Here is a 19578-nt window from a genome sequence, read left to right on the forward strand (position 1 = left end):
AATTAACTTTTGAAATATAGTGTTCAAGAGTGCATGTGTAGGTAAAGTGATTACCACAAGTATGCGCACTTGAGTTTGTATCCCTAACACCCGTGTGAACAGCCAGGTGTGGTAGCAGATACATGTAATCCACAGTATGAGGTAGAGTCCAGAGGATCCCTGGCCTGATCTAGACGGTGCCTAAGGTTGGGGTTTATTGAGAGGACTTTTCTTCGAGAAGCAATGGAAATGGACTGGAGAGACGGTCCAGTGGTTAAGAGCAGTTGTTGCTATTGCAGAAGACCCAGGCTTAGTTCTTAGCTACATGGAAGCGTAAACATTCAGTAAGTTCCAGAAGATGTAGCACCCTCCATCGGCCTTTTCAAGCACTTGGCATGCACACTTAGTACATGTGAGTGCTTGTATATATAAAATAAAAATAAATCTTTAAAAAAGAAGGAAAGTACAGAGCAATGGAAGGAAACATCCAAACACACACACACACTCTTGCGCACACATATGCTGACAAGTATACACAGGGAAAAAAACATATAGATTGCATGTATATACACACACATTTGTTTGTGTATATGTATATATAGGTAGATATGTTATTAATGAAAAATAAAAATGTACATAGTTCTTCCTATGATATGTACGAACTAATTTTTCTTGGATACATTGACACTCTAAAGATGCCTCCGGGGAAGAACTAAGAATACTTTATTTTATTGCTTTCTTATAAGCTTTTCTTCCTAAGCAAAAAAAAAAAAAGTTTGAGTTTGCAGAATGATTATATCTCTCTTGCCATGCTGGAACTATGTGATGTCCAGGCGAGCTTTGCCATTCATATATAAAAGAGATAAACTCCTATAACTTGTACATTGCATTCCATTGCTTTAAAAGGCAAGCTTTTGGAATTCTCTGTTCTTTTAATTAAGAGCTTTTGAAATTTCTTCTTTGGTTTGCAGATTAGCAAATTTATGGCTTCATGTTTCAAAAAAAACATTCATTTTAAGAAAATAATGCAGGGATACTTAAATTTTTAAAGAACATACTGTATTGTAACTACATAAGATGTTATCATAATATGAAAGATGTTAAAGAATAGACAAAACCTTATTTTTTGCAAAGTTAAAATAAATGATACCTAAGCTCACCACACGAGGGCGCTCAGATCCTGTAAAAAAATCAGCAGCAAAAACCAGTAATCTACCCTTTAAAAATATAGGTTTTAGATTTTTTTTTTCATACCACAAGCATACACCATTTATTCATAAATCAGTAAGATAACATCTGTCTTCCTATTTCAGATAATTAGAGTGAGCTATTTCCAAGGAAAGGATGTGTTTTTAGTGGAGGTCATCAGCTGTGGCCTCCTCATCTGTCTTTCAGTTTCCAACTTGTTTCTGCTTTGGAAACAATTTATTTGTATTTTCTTTTTCCTTAAAAATTTTAAGGAAAAATTATTGCTTTTACTTTACTAACACAAAGGAAGCTTATGTTTTTGGTCCAAGATTGCAGTGGTTAAATGTTTCATTTAATTTTATTTCATTTTATTTTATTGGATATATTTTATTATTTTTTTAAATTATTTATTATTATATGTAAATACACTGTAGCTGTCTTCAGACACACCAGAAGAGGGCGTCAGATCTAATTATGGATAGTTGTGAGCCACCATGTGGTTGCTGGGATATGAACTCAGAACCTTCGGAAGAGTAGTCACTGCTCTTCACCACTGAGCCATCTTTGCAACCCCCAGATATTTTCTTTATTTACATTTCAATGTTATCCCCTTTCCTGGTTTCCCCTCTGGAAACTCCCCATCCCCTTCCCTCTCCCCTGCTTCTGTGAAGGTGTTCCCCTGTTGTTATTATACTTAATAGGTTTTCAAGACACTGCATTAAAATGAATGTCTGTCTTTCTCTTTCCAGGTCACAGGTGTTGTAGGAAGAGCCGAGCTCTTATCATCTGTCTTTTTCCTAGCTGCGTTTCTCTCGTATACTAAGTCAAAAGGACCAGACAATTCCATAGGTACACAGCTACCCAACATCTCTTATTATAGTTATGGAACTCGATCAAATAACTATTTATTTTAAGTGCTTCTTAATTAAGATAACATTTGGAGTTTGCCTTTATTGTTCTGCTGTATGTAATTGACATGTAACATTGCCAGTAGTCTTAAAAATTATATGTAGTTTATATTTTTGTCATTACCCAGCAGGTTGTGTTCTCTGTAATCACATTTAAATGATCAAATAACCCTAAAATATCAGTTGCAGAGTAACTCTGAGTTTTATATTACCTCCTAAAAACCAAAAATGCAAGTACGGACTCTGCTATTGTGTGTGTGTGTGTGTGTGTGTGTGTGTGTGTGTGTGTGTGTGTGTGTTAGGACTATCAGAGAACAATCTCCAGTAGTGTTCCTCACTTTCTACCGAGCCTTGCTCACTGTTCTGTGCTAGGCCACAAGGTTCCGAGAATTCTGTAGTCTGTTTCCATTTTTCCACAGTAGCAAAGAGATCCCAGCATGGTTGTCTTTGATAAATAATAGCTAGCAGCCCATGATTCTATTTAAGCAGCTTGAGGCCTGCTAGAGTTTCACTTTCATTATGTTTCATCTCAGATAGATATTTATTGAGCCCCTACCATGTAGCTTCCTCTAAAATATATTTTATATATTGCTGCAGTGTTTTTCCCCTAAGAATGTGGGCCTAGTGGTCGGAAAAAAGGCTTTCTATATAGTCTTAATCTTGGTCAATATTAAACTCCTAGGTTTATCTATCTCCTCTTTCTTTTGATGGTAGCATCTCAACGTAGAGTACCGAGGTATTGTGAAGGTGAAGGTATCTCTAATTGAACTTACTGGGAACTAGAGATGTAGCTTAGTTGATAGAGTTCTTATTTGCTAGTCCCTGGGTTCAGTCCCCTGCACTGCCTAGAACTAAATGTAGTGGCATACACCTGCAACCCCAGCACTTGGGAGGTGAGGGGCAGAATCAGAAGTTTAACGTTATCCTCAGTAAAAGTGGTGGAGTGAGTTGGAGACCAACCTGCCTACATGAGCCCTGTCTCAAGAAAAATACATTAACATATAAAAAGAATACATATTTATAGTGTCCAGTAGGATACAGTAATGCATGTATGCATAATGTAATAAAATTAAAAATATCTGTTCTCAAATGTACCTTCATAGAAAAATTTTCAAAGTTCCTTATCTATTTTTGAAACATAGTATACATTATTATTAATAATTACCCTACTGGACAATACCACATGAGAACTGCTTACTGCTGTCTAGTCATAACTTAGTACCTAATCAGTCAACTGCCCCATGCTTCTCTTTCCTCCTGTCATTCCCAGATTCTTGTAACTACCACTATATGCACAACTTCCATGAGATCAACTCTTTCAGATTCTTCGTAGGACTGAGATGTAATACTTGCCTCCAGTTTCATCTCTGTTCTTGCAAATTATAAAACTTAATTTGCGTATGTTAATTAGTGTTTGTGTGTATAAACATTTTCTTGATGCCCTAATGAGATGACACTACATTAATACAGTTCTCTTACTTGTGTGAATAGTGATATAGTAACAGGAGAGTGTCTCCCGGACACACCGGTTTTCACTTCCTGCAAGGCAGGAGTAGAACCACCAAGTTAAACGCTGACCTGCCACTAATGTAAAGGGGCTTGTATACCATTTTCTTTATGGCCCAGAGCCAGCCCTGGAAGGGTCCCTTCTCCATCCTTTCTAACACCTGTATACTTTCAGATATTACTCTTCATTTCTGGGTTGATTAGTCACTAATCAGCCTGGCTAACATCCAAATTTAACCTTTATTATAAAAGTTATAATAAGTTATATAATTTTCATCTCCACAAAACTCTGTAGCTTAAATTATGCATCTTAATATCTTATTTTGACTATAACATTAAAGGTATATAATTTAAATGAATCATAAAATATGAAGTATTGTTCAATAAGAAAAAATATTGATAGCTTTAGGAGGAATTTAAAATACACTGTTTTTCACATTCTAACAATTTGTATAGATGTCTTATTTTCTATTCTTAAATTGTAGTGTGGACCCCGATTGCATTGACCGTGTTTTTAGTGGCTGTTGCAACACTGTGTAAGGAACAAGGAATAACGGTTGTCGGAATTTGTTGTGTATATGAAGTATTTGTGGCCCAAGGGGTAAGGAAAGATGAAAATTTCCATTTTCTCTTTTGTTGTAGCTAAGTCAGATTTTATTGCCCTTATTTTCTACAGATGTCATTACATATAAATACTTTGCTTACTGTAATGAAAGCACAGTTTATGAGAAACAAGTGTATTTTGTCCTTTTATCCACCTAAAAATAATGAAAATGTTATAACTTCATGTTTTAAGAACTAAAATTTTTAGACAATTTGTGAATATTCCAGTGATATCATCATAGCTCAGCTCAGTATTGCCAAAGATATCAAAATTGGTATTATTTATCAGGTCTACAAATTGTTCTACCTTATTTTTAAGTTAGTCTTTGTTTGAACTGCATGTTTAGAATTGCTGTGCTACTGAAAATGCGCGTTGGTGTTTTCTTTCTTAGTACACCTTGCCGTTGTTATGCACCGTTGCTGGACAGTTTCTCCGTGGGAAGGGCAGCATTCCGTTTTCTATGCTGCAGACATTGATAAAGCTCATTGTCCTGATGTTCAGTACGTTACTACTTGTTGTGATCAGAGTTCAAGTTATTCAGTCACAACTTCCAGTGTTTACAAGGTATGAAATTCTTGATTGTCATAAGGGTTCCAAAAGGTCTTTAGTTCATACTTAATTTTTCAACAGCTTTACTGAGATATCAATACACTTTAAAAGCTACATACTATTTATAAATATAAATATATGGAGTATTCTGGCATGCATGTTTACAGTTTTATGTGAAACCTCCACAGCAAAGATTATATGAGTGTTGCCTCCATAATTTGTGGGATTTGTAACTGCTTTATCAAATAATATTGAGAGAGAAAAATCGTTGAGCTTCTCACTAGACTTGTAAATTTGTATATTTCTCCTTGCATATCGGGTAATTTAAATTCATGTATTTTTAAAACTCTGTTATTAGACATTTAAGATTGTTGCCATATTGATGAATGTATCCCTTTATCTCTATGAAATGGGCTTTTCTTTAATTCCTAGTAATTGTCTTTTCAGAAGTTAACTGTTTTCTCTAAATGTAGTCTGTCCAGCTATCTTTTTAGTGTGACATAATGTATCTGTTCTCTTGCATTTTATTTTTACCCATTCTCTGTCTGACTATGAAGGGTTTCTTACAGAGTTTACATAATTGGGTGTTCTTTCTTGTCTTTTCAGATCTTCTGAATTGGGTGTTTAATCCATTCACTTTTAATATAATTATTAATACATGTGATATTAATCTACAACATTGTGATTTTTCTCTTTGTCTTATCTATGCTCTATGTCTGACTTCTAAAGAGCTGCCTTCTGTGCAAGTTGCATACGATTTTCTTGGATATACATTTTGACTTGGAACATTTATCTTTGGGAAAATATAAGACAAAATTTTTATGTTAAATTATAGTATTAGTTTTGGTGTTTTTTTTGTTTGCTCGTTGTCAACATTTTCATATTTTGCCATTACTACTTCTCCTTGAAGGATTTTGACATGCCCTGGTCAATCAGCAACAAATTCCTTCAACTTTTATCTCTAAAAATACCTTTATATTACTTCTGTTTTTGAAAAATAAATTTTCAATAGAAAACATTATCTCAGGTTGTTCCTTAAAGTTGGTTTCCCTGTCATCCAGCATGCACTGCTTCTATAGGCTGTCTCAGAAATTTAAGAAATGATACATTTGTTTTGCTTAGATATGCTCTTCTGCACAGGTGTGCACTCAGACATGCTTTTCTTATGTGCCCCATATTTCTACATGTTCTGTTGTGCTTTATGGTCTCTAGTTGCACACTCTATCATGATTCCTTTTGGTAGTTTGTGTTGTATAAATTTTCTTCTCCACTGGAGTTACATGCACACTTAATACACTTGGTAATTTTGAATGGATACAAAGCATGTATTCTCATAAATACTTCTGAGCTTTGTTCTAGGTGTGTTTCTGTTATTTAAAGTTGTTTTATCTTTTAATTTTTGCTTTTAAATTTATTTGTGGAACCACAGTAAGCCTCAGCCTAGGAATTATTTTATTTCATAAGACCTTTCTGGCTACTCTACCATGGAACTAAACTGAACACTTCTAACCAACTGTCAAGTTAACTATCCCCCAGACTTTTTTTTTTTTTTTCTTAAGAAAGCATTTAATTGGAGGTTTACTTGCTGTTTTATGGGGTTAGTCCATAAGTGTCATGATAGGAAGCAGACAGCCATTGTGCTGGGGCACTAGCTGCAGGCTGTAGGCAGAGAGAAAAACACTGGGCCTGGCGTGAAATTTTGACATTTCCAAGCCTATCCGCAGCAACACACTTTCCCCAATAAGACCACACCTCCTAGCCTCCCCGTGACTAAGCATTCAAATAAACATGGGGCCTTCTCGTTCAAACCACCACAGAAACGTAAGCGAAAGCATGTAATGGAAGCTTACAGTTTCAGAAGGTGAGTCCGTGACTGTTGTCGTGGGGAGTATGGTAGCAGGCAGCTAGGCATGATGCCGGAGTAGTCTGTGAGAGGTCACATCTCACCCGCAATCATGAGGCAAAATGAACTGTAATAAAAAGGGGAGATGGAGGGAAAGGGATGTAAGGCTAGACAGCGAAGAGAGAAAGGAGGCCTTCAGTCAGCCTATAAAGTGAACAGATAAATGAAGGGAGGGGCAAAAAGAAAGTTCTATGTACGAAAGTATCAGACAACACAGTATACCTAGAATCAGTTTAATAAAATATGTGTAGTATTTCTATGCTGACAACTTAGGAATCATTAATGAGGGAAATAAAGAAGTCGTAGAATGATACTTCTATGTAAATTAACCACAGATTGAATACTGTCCCAGTCAGAATCCTGTTTTCGAGACATTGACAAGTTGATTCTAAAATTCATATAAAAGTGATAAATGTTTAGAATGACTAAAAGAATGGGATCAGGCCATCTCTCAACTTTAATCAGAAATTCTCGCAATAGCTGGCAGTTAACACAGAGACCTCTGCTGGTTTGAGTGGGAATGGCCCCTATGGGTTCATAGCAACCCCACACATTTTTTGTTAGTAGATTTTATCTCTTGGTTTTTGGTTTTTGTTTTGTTTTGTTTTTTCAAGATATTCTTTCCTGACTATTAGTTTCCCTGTAAGAGCTATTGCAGGTAACTACACACTAGATGGCCTGAAAGAACATGGCCTTCTAACTTCTGCTGCCTGCTAGCATTCTTTGCCGTTTCTTAACTGGTAGCTTCCTCATACAAGTTTGCCCCATCCTTACATAGCCTTGCCTGTGTGTCTCTTTGTCTTCTCGTGAAGGACACTCAGTCATCGGGTATAGTGCCCATCTAGTGTGACTATCTTAAGAATTTAATATCTGCGTTCCATGGTTGTCTGCTATAATACTACTACTATATACTATTCCTACTTTATCACTGATAAATTATTAAATAAAATTTAAAATAGTCTATAAATTTTAAGTAACTAGTGTTACATGAAATAATTGAGAGGTGAAAAAACACCAACATAGTGATTTTGTTGTCCATGATAGTATGTCATAAGTACTAACTGGAAAAAATTAATTCATATCCATAATGTATTAAAGGCATGGATTAGAAAAAATCAGATTATTATCTAAGCCAAAACATTTGAAGTATTTTCCTCTAACTGGTTATTCCTAGCCATTTTTTTTAAGAAATAATTTCAGCTTATCTTTTACATGATTTTATCTATGCTCAACTAAGCACATGTAGGCATTAGAAATAGATTGAATTATATTTTCCTTGCTCTTACTTTTAAATAATTTTGTTCTGCTTATCAATCATTCTGAAAAATTATGTGGACATGTGTTATAAGAGTGCATATAATAAATATTTTTTTAAATAAAACATTTTAAAATGTGCATATATAAATTAAATTTTATAATACTGCCCGGAGAAATTGATTTTAATGTGATTTGGTTTGTTTAAACATTGGCTTCTTAAATCAAGTATAATAATTAAGCTATTAATCTTTAAATATGAGCAATGTTTCTTCTAAATTGAAAGAGCTTCAAGTTCAGTTCTACTTTTTTTACAGTTCAAGCTCTGACTCTAAAGCCATATTTCTTTCCCTATATAGTCAACTATAAAAGTTCTGAATGATATTGCTTCTTCACCATTTAATACTTTTCAGAATAAGTCAAGTCATACAGGATGGAATTTGATGCTTAATTCATTTCCTCATTTTAAGACAACTGGGTTCCTAAGGGCTATATGTAAATGTAGTCGTTTAAATTTAGTATTTGGATAAAGCACCAAATATGTAAACATAGTCCTTTGTAATAAACTTATTTTTTAAATATTTTACTTAATTTACAAAAGGTGGACTGTAATGACTAAACTTATATTCAGTGTATCATGATTTGAAGAAAACTAGATACGAACATGTTAGTATTTTCTAGGAGAAAAATGAGAACGCAGCATGCTGAGTGGCTCACTGCTAAGTACTTTGTACTGGAAACATTATTTTCATTTCAAAGCAGGACAAAATCTCTAAATGCAGCTTTGTCTGTAATGAAAGAACAAAGACAAAGTTTCCCTGGGAACCATTATTTTTATTAGTATTTAGCGCTAAACTTTCACTCATATAGAACAACATGGCTAGATGTTCTGGAAGCTTCCATAAAACAAATGAATCTGAATCTCATAATTTCTTTACGACTATTCATTTGAAGGTCATGATTTACTGAAAGTTCTTCTCTAGGCCGGTCTGGATCATTTTAATACTGAAAAGAGCCGACCTACTTCAAGCAATTCTCCATGGATACCGTTGTTCTCACGGAGACATTTCAGTTAGGTTAGGCAGTGTGATTTAGATTTTGAATTGATAGCATGATTCTAAGGCACCTATAGTAATATTTTTTATTTACTTTTATATTTTGTATGCATGTGTGTGCCAAATGTGTACAGGTAAGAACAGAGACCAGAAGAACATGCTAGATACCCTGGAGTTGGAGTCACAGGCAGTGGTAAGCTGCCCAGTGTGGGTGCAGAGAACCGAACTTAGGTCTCTACCAAAGCAGCAAATGCCCCAATGTATTTATTCTTGTGTTACACATAAAGTAATTTTATGTTTTACTTACATATTTTAACACATAAGATTTGTATTTAAAAGGTAGGATCTGGTACTGCTTGCTCAGTGAGGAGTCACTTTCTACCAAAACTTAGAACCAGAGGTTGGTTATAGGGAACCCACATGATGGAGAGAGAACTGAGTCCCACAAGCTGTCCTCTGCCCTCCTCATGTGTCACTCTCCGTCCCCCTCCCCATTAATTAAAACAAATAAATAAAGCCCACAACATTTAAAATTAGAGCTAGTGGTTGCTATTTACATAGTGTATACATACATAATTGCCATATTTGAAAAACTAAGGAGGAACATATGGTCACAGCATCAATTACATAAGCAATAACCTTGTCTCAAAATAAAGATGACTAAGATAAAGCTCAGGAGTAGAGTGCTAGCTTCTTACAGTATTGTGATTTCAGACCTCAACTAAACAAAGAGAAAACAAGTTTCGTTTAAATATCTTTTTTGTCCTTGTTTATGCAGGTTTGATAATCCAGCTGCTGTAAGCCCAACCCCTACACGACAGCTTACTTTTAACTACCTCCTTCCTGTGAACGCTTGGCTTCTACTGAATCCTTCAGAGCTCTGCTGTGATTGGACCATGGGAACAATACCACTGATAGAATCATTTCTAGATGTTCGAAATCTCGCCACTTTTGCTTTCTTTTGCTTTCTGGGGGCTTTGGGAATATTCAGTCTCAGATACCCTGGTGACTCCTCAAAGACTGTCCTAATGGTAAGAAATCTTAGTCTTTCAAAGAGTATTTCATTCAGTTGGTTACCTTTGATACTATCTTTAATTTATCCAGTGTATGCTTTTAGAAATATGTTTCATTTTTTGATCATTCCTGATTTATAAACCTGTTGGATTACCTTTATATTATTAATAATATAATTAATTTGCAGGTATAAATAATATAATTAATTTGCATGCACATTCATCTATGTAAAACATCTATGTAAAAGTTAATTTTTTTCTAATTTGATAGAAAGCAGTGCATCCCTTTGTCATTCATTTACATTTCTTTACATTTATTCTTTTCTAACTAGATTACACACATTTGAAAAAATTGATTATATTGTATACTTGGTTTTTTGACATTATGAATAGTGTCATGCAAGAAGCAGCTAGAAGTAATAGATTTTAAGTTCTGTTAATTATTCCCTGAGTAGGACTATGTCCAGAAACCTCTGATGATTTCAGAGCTGTTTGTGTAGGGGCAGTGTTTCGTTTTTGTTTGTTTGTTTTTAATTTCCTCCTTCACCCTTGATTCTGTAGGAATTCCTTTCCTCGTTCATTTTTAATTGTTGAACGTAACATTTTCAGCAGCATTTACTGTGTTTGAGAAAGTATTTAAATGCTCTGTACGTACACCATAGATAACATTGTTCAGTATAAAATTATGATTGCAGTCTATTTACCTGGTAGCATTTGAAGCACTATAAGATAAATTGTAAGGTTCTTGTTTCCAGAGTTTGCAGTCTAAGAAATTTGCAACACATGACTAAGATGTAGAAAAAATGTGAAAGAATGCAGAGTGTAGGAGAAAGATCTGTTTACCTTTATGCTTAAGCATGCCAGTTTATATCCTGAAAACATCTTACTGGAGTTTTTTAACAGCACTTTGAGGTTCAGAAGAAATGCTTAGGCCACCTTAGACTTTTTCTTAGTGTAGAGGTACTGATTGATACCAGAGCATAGATAAGGTACATTGGGGGAGGAGGGAGGGGGAGGAGAAACCTTTCTCAAATAGGCCTTTGCCTGTTCTTCATAGGCTACTGCATAGAGTTTAAATCAAACTGAAAAATGCTATGGCGTTCTTAGTGTTAATTCTTTTGTAGAAAACAGTTAATGTGGCTGAGTAGTATAAAAAGGAGTTCACCACTGAATTCTTGAAGAACTCTCATCATTAGATCTTTAGAAGAAAAAGATCTCGGTAGGAGACAGACTCAAAAAGATAAATGTTTTAGGAAAGAATAAATGGTTGACACTAAGTCATTGTCAAACATAAAAGGGAGATCTATTTGATGAGATTATCACTGACACAGTTAGATTGGAGCATGAGACAGTAAGAACAAGTTGATGTCAGAGACCAGTGGTTGATATTTAAAAGCACTTTCATTTGAATTGTGAGACATTTACAAAGATAATCACACATTGGTTTGCTTTGTAAAGTCAGCATTATTTAGTTGAAGTATTTAGTGGCTTTAAAATAAGTACTTGTAACCACAGCTTTAAAAGTCATATTCCACAGTTGTTTTATGTGTGAGAGAAATAGATTTAAAATGCAGTGTACAAAAGGGTATCTAGTGTTGCAGAGGCAACATGTTTAATTTGGGGTGTGAAGACTACATTTATGTAAAAAGTGGATAACTAGTAGGTTTGTAAGGATCAGCAGAACATGTAGCAGAGATTTGGTTTGCATTTTAAGGATTATTCTATTACATGAAGGAAGAAAAGGATCACTAATGTGAGTGGTTGTGAGGTTAGTAACGGCAACTGAAGATTGCTTTTTTCCTTTGGTTTTGTGTGTTAAGTCTTATTAACTCTTCAGCTTTCCCTCCCATAAATTAGGAAAAAAATTGTTTCCTATGAAAACATTGGTAAGACTTTGATAAAAGCAATCAAGTTTCAAAACAATCCAGGAGACAGGAGTTAGGCCTATCAGGGAAACCTCAAACTCCTGAGCAGCCTGGAGGTGATCTGAAGCTGACCGTCAGGAGTCTCTGCTGATGTTAACTGTTATCTGTCGCTCTCCTTAAGAGTCTGTTGCTGCTTAAGTAAACTCACACAAAATAAATGACAGGATATATTTACCTTTGAAGTTGTGCTAAAAGGACAGTTGAATAAGAAAAGACAGAAGAATCCAAGTTTGGCAAATAAAAAAGATACATAGATGAGTAGGTAGATATATTTTAAAAAAAATAAAAGCAATAAGCATAGATTTATGGAAGTTACTTGCTATTTCATATATGTATAAAGGAAAAAGCATGCCCTTGAACATAACAGTGTTTTATGTATTCTCTAAGTCATGCTAATTTTTTCTAAATGTTGAATTTTCTAAAGATATCTGAAGAAGCAAGATAAAAAAGTAGTATTCACAGACCCATATTATCTATTAAGATATTTAATATATATCAGCAACATAATGTAAACAGTTATTAGTCCCCATTTCTGTTTATAAGGAAGTGTTCTCAGGGTGATTGAATAGTTTCTGTTCCAAAAGAATTACGTTTAAGATTTATTTTAAACTCTTGGCTCTTGCTACTAATACCCTAATGGTTTTTTGTTTGTTTTTTCATGTATGGGTATTTTCCTCCATCTATTGCTGTGCACAGTGTCTGGATGCCCAGTGCTTGCAGGGTCCAAAAGAAGGCATTGGATCCCCTGAGACTGGAGTTACAGGCAGTTAGTGTGAGTTGCCATGAGGGTGCTAAGAACTAAACCCAGGTCCTCTTGAAGAACAAGTGACTTTAACTGCTAAGCTGCTGCCTTTCCAGTCAGTAACATCCATCTTAAAAAGACTTTATATTATTAGTAGAAAATTATAGTTTAATCATAATTAATATAATTCCCATATATTTATTATTACTTCATTAATTAGGACTTCTAGGTCATTAATCATTAAAGACTTATGGAGTTGATAGACTTTAACTGATTGGTCATTTTCCTCCTTTTATAATTTATTCACTAATCTATGGTGTTTCTGAATGAGTACTATCAAATCCCACAAATAAAATTTATTTTTGACAGCCAAATTATTTTTTTTTAATGAGTATCAAATTTAGGGCTATCTATATATAAATAGCTTTACATCTAGCTGGTTCTTTATTAATCATGCATCTCCAGGAAGTGAGAAGAAAAAATACTTTTAATGGTTCATGCTTTGATTAAAAAAAAAAAAAAACACTGAAATTTCAGACACATAAATTGATATAATATATCATCACCTCTATTTCATTAATAAAAAATCATAAGAGACAGTCTTTTCTCTGTGCCCTTTAGATAGTTTCAGATTTCCAAAAGTAAAGCATTAAATTGCATATTTAACTAAGTCCTGTAGTTAAATGCAGAGGGACCTGGTGATGTAGCTCACTTGGTAGATTTGCTCGCCTGGTATCTGAGGTCCTGGGTGCAGGCAGGAAGACCGGAAGTTAGTAGTCGTCCTTGGCAACAGCAATTCCAAGGCCAGCCTGGGCTACAAGAGACCCTATCCTATAAAATCCTGGAAAAAGAAAACGCAGGGAAACAAGCAAATGTCCAGAGTTACAAGTCCTGAACTCTCAAACTTAAGTCTTCCCGTGTTATCTATATGCTTAGTCATGGGTGGCTTTATAGTCAAGAAACCACACATCATCCCATTTTCTGAAGAGCAGGAACTCTGAATATCCTTGTATTTTTCTCAGTAAGCAGTACTAGTATTTTAGTGATTGCTTTAAAGACTAAAAAAAATCAACTAATTTAAAGGAAGAGTTTTAGTTTTTTATGCATAGTATAAACTTGTTAAACATAACCTAGAATTACAGGGTGGGGCTGGAGAGATGGCTAAGCAGTCAAAAGCACTGGTTGCTCTTCCAGAGGACCCAGATTCAATTCCCAGCACCCATATTGCAGTTACCAAGTATTTGTAATTCCATTTCCAGAGGAGCTGCTTCATCATAGTAGTCTATAAGATATCTTCCTATAGCATCTACGTAAGGTTGGATGACTCTTCCTGACCACGCAGCTTTCCATCACTCCTAGCTGGATAGACAGCTGAAGCATCACCACCTCACCGTTAATCCATAATTCACAATGCTAATGGTGTCCTGTATTTATTAGGCAAACACCCATACACAGGAAATAAAAAGAAAGAAAGAAACATTGTTTAGAAACATCTTGAAAAGCAGAATATTGTACAAGATATGACTAAGCGATAGAGCCAGAAATCTTGGTGTCCTATCTAAATCATTCTTTCCTTCATTTTTTCATGTGGTTTCTTGTAGTAATGTTATGGAAACCACAATTTTTGTTTGTTACCAACATTCGTGATTTTGTTCTGCTAAAAAACCTATTAGCATTTTCTTTACCTTACTGTTGCAACATGCACAAAAGTTAGATGTGTAAGTTTTCTCATCCTCCTCCTACGACTATTCCTCTTCCTCTTCCTCCTGTTCCTTCTCCTTCTCCTCCTCTTTATTTCATTCTTCCTATGTAACAAAAGTTTATGTTCCTTGACCAACATCCTCCCAAATTCTTTACTCATTCTGGTAAACACCATTCTGTTCTCAATTTCTAATCTCACTATTTTTTAAGCATCTATATGCAAATAAGAGTATCAGATATATGGCATATGACATAATGCCTTCAGTTTGAGTTTCTTTCTCCTTTTAAGACTAAATGGGATTTTCTTTTGCATATATGTCCTACTTTCTTTATCTTCTCTGCATCACTACATTGGTTCCATGTGTTGGCTATTCTGAGTCATGGTACAATAATGGAGGTGCAGAGACATTACAGTGTGTGGGTTTCCTTTCTTTTGGCTATGTGCCTATTAGTGGGATCACTGGATTGTGATATTTCTGTTTTTAATATTGTGAGGCATTTCCATACCATTGCCCGCATTACTGATTCCTTCCTGCTCTTAGGTATGCATCGGTTAACATGTTTCCACATACTTCTTAACACGTGCTTTCAGTTGTCTTTCTGACAGTAACCGTTCTCGAGTGAGTCCGTCGATGTTTACATTTGTACTTCTCTGCTGCTGATGAGGGGTATTTTTCATATAGCTATTGGTTATTGGTATGTCTTCTGCCTGTTTTTTCATTGGGTAGTTTTGCTTACTAATAAGTTGAATGTGCTATTTAAAGTAATTTTTAATTTAATTAAGTGAATCTCAGTAGGCAACCTTTGCTAAAAGTCGTATTGCTCACAGAACAAGTATTTCTAATTAGGTTTTCATACCTTCAGTGCTGTAGAAAGTACAGGATTTAATTTCAACTAGTGACTTGCATTTTATTGGCAGTCTTATAAAGTAAATTCTAGAATTAGCAAAAACTCCCTTCTTATCTTGCTGATGTACATCTTGATGTTTATTACCACCCCTGTCTGGCCTTCGTGTTCATTATTCATGACAGTATTTCTAAAATAGTCTACAACTCATTTACTCCAACTAAGTTGTAAAAGCCTGTGTTGCTTGTCATCTGTGTTGTTTAATTGAATGTGCTATCTTCTTTTTCATTCTAGGCGCTTTGTTTAATGGCGTTACCATTTATTCCCGCATCAAACCTGTTCTTTCCTGTTGGATTTGTTGTTGCTGAGCGAGTACTGTATGTTCCTAGCATGGGGTTCTGTATTTTAGTAGCCCATGGATGGCAAAAAATTTCAAACAAAAGGTGAATTAAATGCTAGTTTGTTTTGAAATGTAAAATTTTAGTATTTTAGTCTGCATGTAGCCCAGTTCTGTAAGCCCTACTTTCAGTCTATCCATTATAGCTATAATTTAAGTTAGAAAAGTTCTGCACCACCTCCTCATTCTGTGTTCTCTCTCCATAGTTTGTTACAGCCCAACACAACAAGCTGAGTCAGACCCATGTGAAAACAGTGCTGTTTTTCCTGAGGCTAAAGCACAGATGAGCAATTGCACATTCATAAGCAGTGACTAAGTTACTCTCACCCCATTGGAATGAGCCATCTTGAGTGCTTAGTTTATATAAAATATGTTTAGCATGCATCTGGGGTTTTTTTTGTTGCATTACCAATTAAAGAAAATTATGCTTAGAAACTCATAATCGCAGAGATTATATACATTTACTGTATCAATAAAATTGTCACATCAAGCAAATTTCTAATAATCAAATGATACTAATATAATACTTCATTTTGATTTACATCTGACTTTTCTCTATATCTCTTACAAACTGACACCTCTTATGTTTGGTCAATATTTTTATTTAAAAATTATTTACTTGGGTTCTATAAATATCCCCCACCTAGTTATCTCATGTAATTCCTATTTCAGAATCTTCTTGTTATCCATTCTGAATATTTCCAAATTTTTTCTGCATTTTTGCATCTAGCCTCTTTGATATGCATATACTAGATTACCTCATTTATTTTCACAATTTTTATCCACATCTACCAAACCCTTCTTTGAATTTCTACCCATGAACACAGCTTTGATCACCACCAATTTTTAGGGTCTAGCTATGTGCCAAGGATGACTTATGGTACACATTAACAATTTTTTTTTTCATTTAATTTTGACACACCTGCCCTCCTTTGCAGGTGTGAAAATTGAAGCTTGTACAAGTTACCTGAATTTTCCAAGGTCACACAGCTAGCTAGTAAACAGAAGTGTTGATTCCAATTTACATCTTAACCCTGCTCACGATATTTTCTGATCCGTACTGTCCTGCTGTGCATAGGTGGGTCTGTGGAAACGGGAAACTGAACCATGTTAGAGAGGCAAAGCACAGACAGACTCAGGACATCAACACTTGGATAACAGAGATTAAAATAATCATCCTGTTGTCAGAGAAGAATTAGCGGCAGCTAGCCTAAAGTTCTGCGATTTGCGTCTGCTTTACAGGGTTTTCTGTGTTTTAACAGACAGTTCTAAAAAGTATAAATAAAACAGTTCAAAGAACAGGAGAGCCTATAGTATAGTTTATAAGCAAAACCCTTTTTAAAGTGTCAGAAGTAAGGTTGACCCTTCCTAAATTCAACTATTACGTTGTAAACAATGACCCAAAAGACACTAAATGCTGAAATTGACAATTCAGACTTTATCAGTTTTTAAATCACGGATTTTTAAATATAGCTTTAGAAATAGTGATTAACACATTAGAATATGGAGTTAACTTTCTCTCTTTGTTCGTGATACAGGTTTACAGATTAAATTACTTTGAAAAAAAATTATATTTTACTGAAAGTATGTAGACTTTTTACATGTCACTATTTACATTGTTAATATACAAATGTTAATGTTTACATTAACAGTAAAATGTTAACCCATACGTGATTGTTGGGTTTGCTTAAAATATAAGGGAGACTTGTGTAGGATCTCTACAGATGTTATCATTCTAGATGAGGGTCTTGAGCAGCCCCAGACTTTGCTGGCCTGTGGGAATTTTGTAACAAATCCCAAAGAATAAAATATAAGTGAAGTCTCAGTTGGTGGGCCATCTTCATAATATTTAATTTGGGGATGTTCTTTAAATGTGTACAGTCATTAGAATGAATTCAAGCACAGTAATGTAGAACTATCTTATTTTTTATCTTGTCTAAGGAAAAATGGTTTTGATGATGAAGACAGTATTTTTCTCTGTTTTAATCTTTTCAACAGTGTGCTGAAAAAGCTCTCGTGGGTTTGTCTGTCCATGGTGATACTAACCCATGCCTTGAAAACACTTCATAGAAATTGGGACTGGGAGTCAGAATATACATTGTTTATGTCAGCCTTAAAGGTAAAGTATTTTTATTCAGAGGGCAGGAGGATGTGTATTTGTAAAACTATCCCCACACTTTTAGGCAGACATTTAATTCTATTTTAGCTGAGAAGTAATACATTGTTTTTGTATAGTATCTACCATAACCAAACTCCCTAAGTTACTACTTCATTATATGTCCAAAGGATGGATGTGTGTGTGTGTATATATATATATATATATATATATACACACACACACATACATGTATGCCTATGTGTGTATGTATATGTGTGTGTGTAAGTATAATTTCTATGAATGCTAAACTAAATTTACTTGAAGTTCACATGATGAAATATTTAAATATAAAACCATATTTTCTTAGTTCTTAGGGTACACATATTTTGTTTGTTTGGTTTTTTTTTTTTTTTTTTTGCTTTTTTTTTTGCCTTTCAGTGGCTTAATAGCAAGTTAAGTCACACAGAATGTAACATCATACAGTTTATTAGTAGCTTAGTTGTTAGTGGTATATAAAATAATGAGTTCTATAATTAGTGCATCATTAATTCAATGAGATGAAGTGCACAAAAGTGTCACCCTACTGTGTAAAGGAATATCACTGGTTCAGCACTATTGGACTATTGGGAATGGAGCTGATAAGCAGAATTTTATTTAAAATTTTAAAAATACACACACTTTTTAAAAGTCATCAATAGAATATTTCCATAAATGCTTCCTATCTTCTTCTTTACAAGTCTCTAAGCTCATATTTCCTTTTGACTATTTCTTTTTTAAAATTATGTATGAGATATCTGTGTGAGTATGTATGTGTGAATTCAGGTGCCCACTGAGGCCAGAGGTTTTGGATTCCCCTGAAGCTAAAGTTTCAGGCACATAATAGCTGCCTGATATGTATTCTAGGAACCAAACTGAAGTTCTCTGTGGGTGCATTCTGTGCTTTAAACTGCTAAGGCATCTTGCCAGCCCCTCCTTTTGACTACTTCTTTAGAAGTATCTGCTCCATCATAGTAGTCTATGAGATATCTTTCTGTAGTGTCTACGTAAGGTTGGATGACTCTTCCTGACCACGCACCTTTTCATCGCTCCTAGCTGGATAGACAGCTGAAGCATCACCACCTCACTGTTAATCCATAATTGTCAATGCTAATGGTGTCCTGTATTTATTAGGGATTTTGCTTGCCTGAATTCTTAGAACACTGATTAAAACCTTCCGTTCCAAACACTGCAGCTCCTCTTTTGGATGTATACCATGCTCTCCACCCATCTGTGAACTCTAAACATGCAGATGAATTTCACAACTTCAGTCTCAGTATTTTTGTTTCCATAATAGACTATAAAAATAGCTTTAAATATATCTCACCTAAAAATTAGCCATCAATACAATCTCTTAAGTATATCCTCATATCCAAGTACATCCCCCCTCAACAAAATACAAACACTACATCAGTAGTTTTCAAATAGGATTGTGCTCTAATCAGAAAAGACTTTGGGAACATTTTTGATGAAGACAAACTGCTGTGGTTTTATAATATGTTAAAGCAGTAGTTCTCAGCCTGTGAGGATCCCCCTTTAGGGATCAGTCGAGTTACCTAAAACCATAAGAAAACACAAGTATTTATGTTTTGATTCTTTTTTTTTTTTTTTTTTTTATAATTTCTAAAACTTTATTATGGAATTTGAAAACTCAATTAAAGTCATATCACCATCCCGAAATCTCACAAAAATTGTGTCATTTCTCATTTCATTTGATTTATGACCCTAAATCATATGACCAGGATATTTATATTTTCCAAAACAATAATCATTTTCCTAATAATATAATGATATAATTTTACTTAACATAGCTAGATCATATAGCTCTAGAAAACATTGTACTCTAAGTACAAAAATAATGCTTTATGCATATT

At 34.6% G+C, this 19578-nt stretch overlaps 1 protein-coding gene across 2 annotated transcripts in view; it reads left to right on the forward strand.

The window, feature by feature from the left end:
• Positions 1–19578, forward strand: part of Tmtc3 (transmembrane O-mannosyltransferase targeting cadherins 3) — a 50362-nt gene that overhangs the window by 9795 nt on the left and 20989 nt on the right. For both annotated transcript variants that reach the window (XM_021205099.1, XM_029542290.1), the window contains exons 4-9: positions 1917–2016; positions 4067–4182; positions 4577–4749; positions 9725–9977; positions 15468–15616; positions 17569–17689. In XM_021205099.1, the coding sequence (XP_021060758.1) occupies positions 1917–2016; positions 4067–4182; positions 4577–4749; positions 9725–9977; positions 15468–15616; positions 17569–17689 (912 nt within the window). The remainder of the gene's footprint in view (positions 1–1916; positions 2017–4066; positions 4183–4576; positions 4750–9724; positions 9978–15467; positions 15617–17568; positions 17690–19578) is intronic.

The sequence above is a fragment of the Mus pahari genome, chromosome 9 (genome assembly GCF_900095145.1).
Source record: "Mus pahari chromosome 9, PAHARI_EIJ_v1.1, whole genome shotgun sequence".
NCBI lineage: Eukaryota > Metazoa > Chordata > Mammalia > Rodentia > Muridae > Mus > Mus pahari.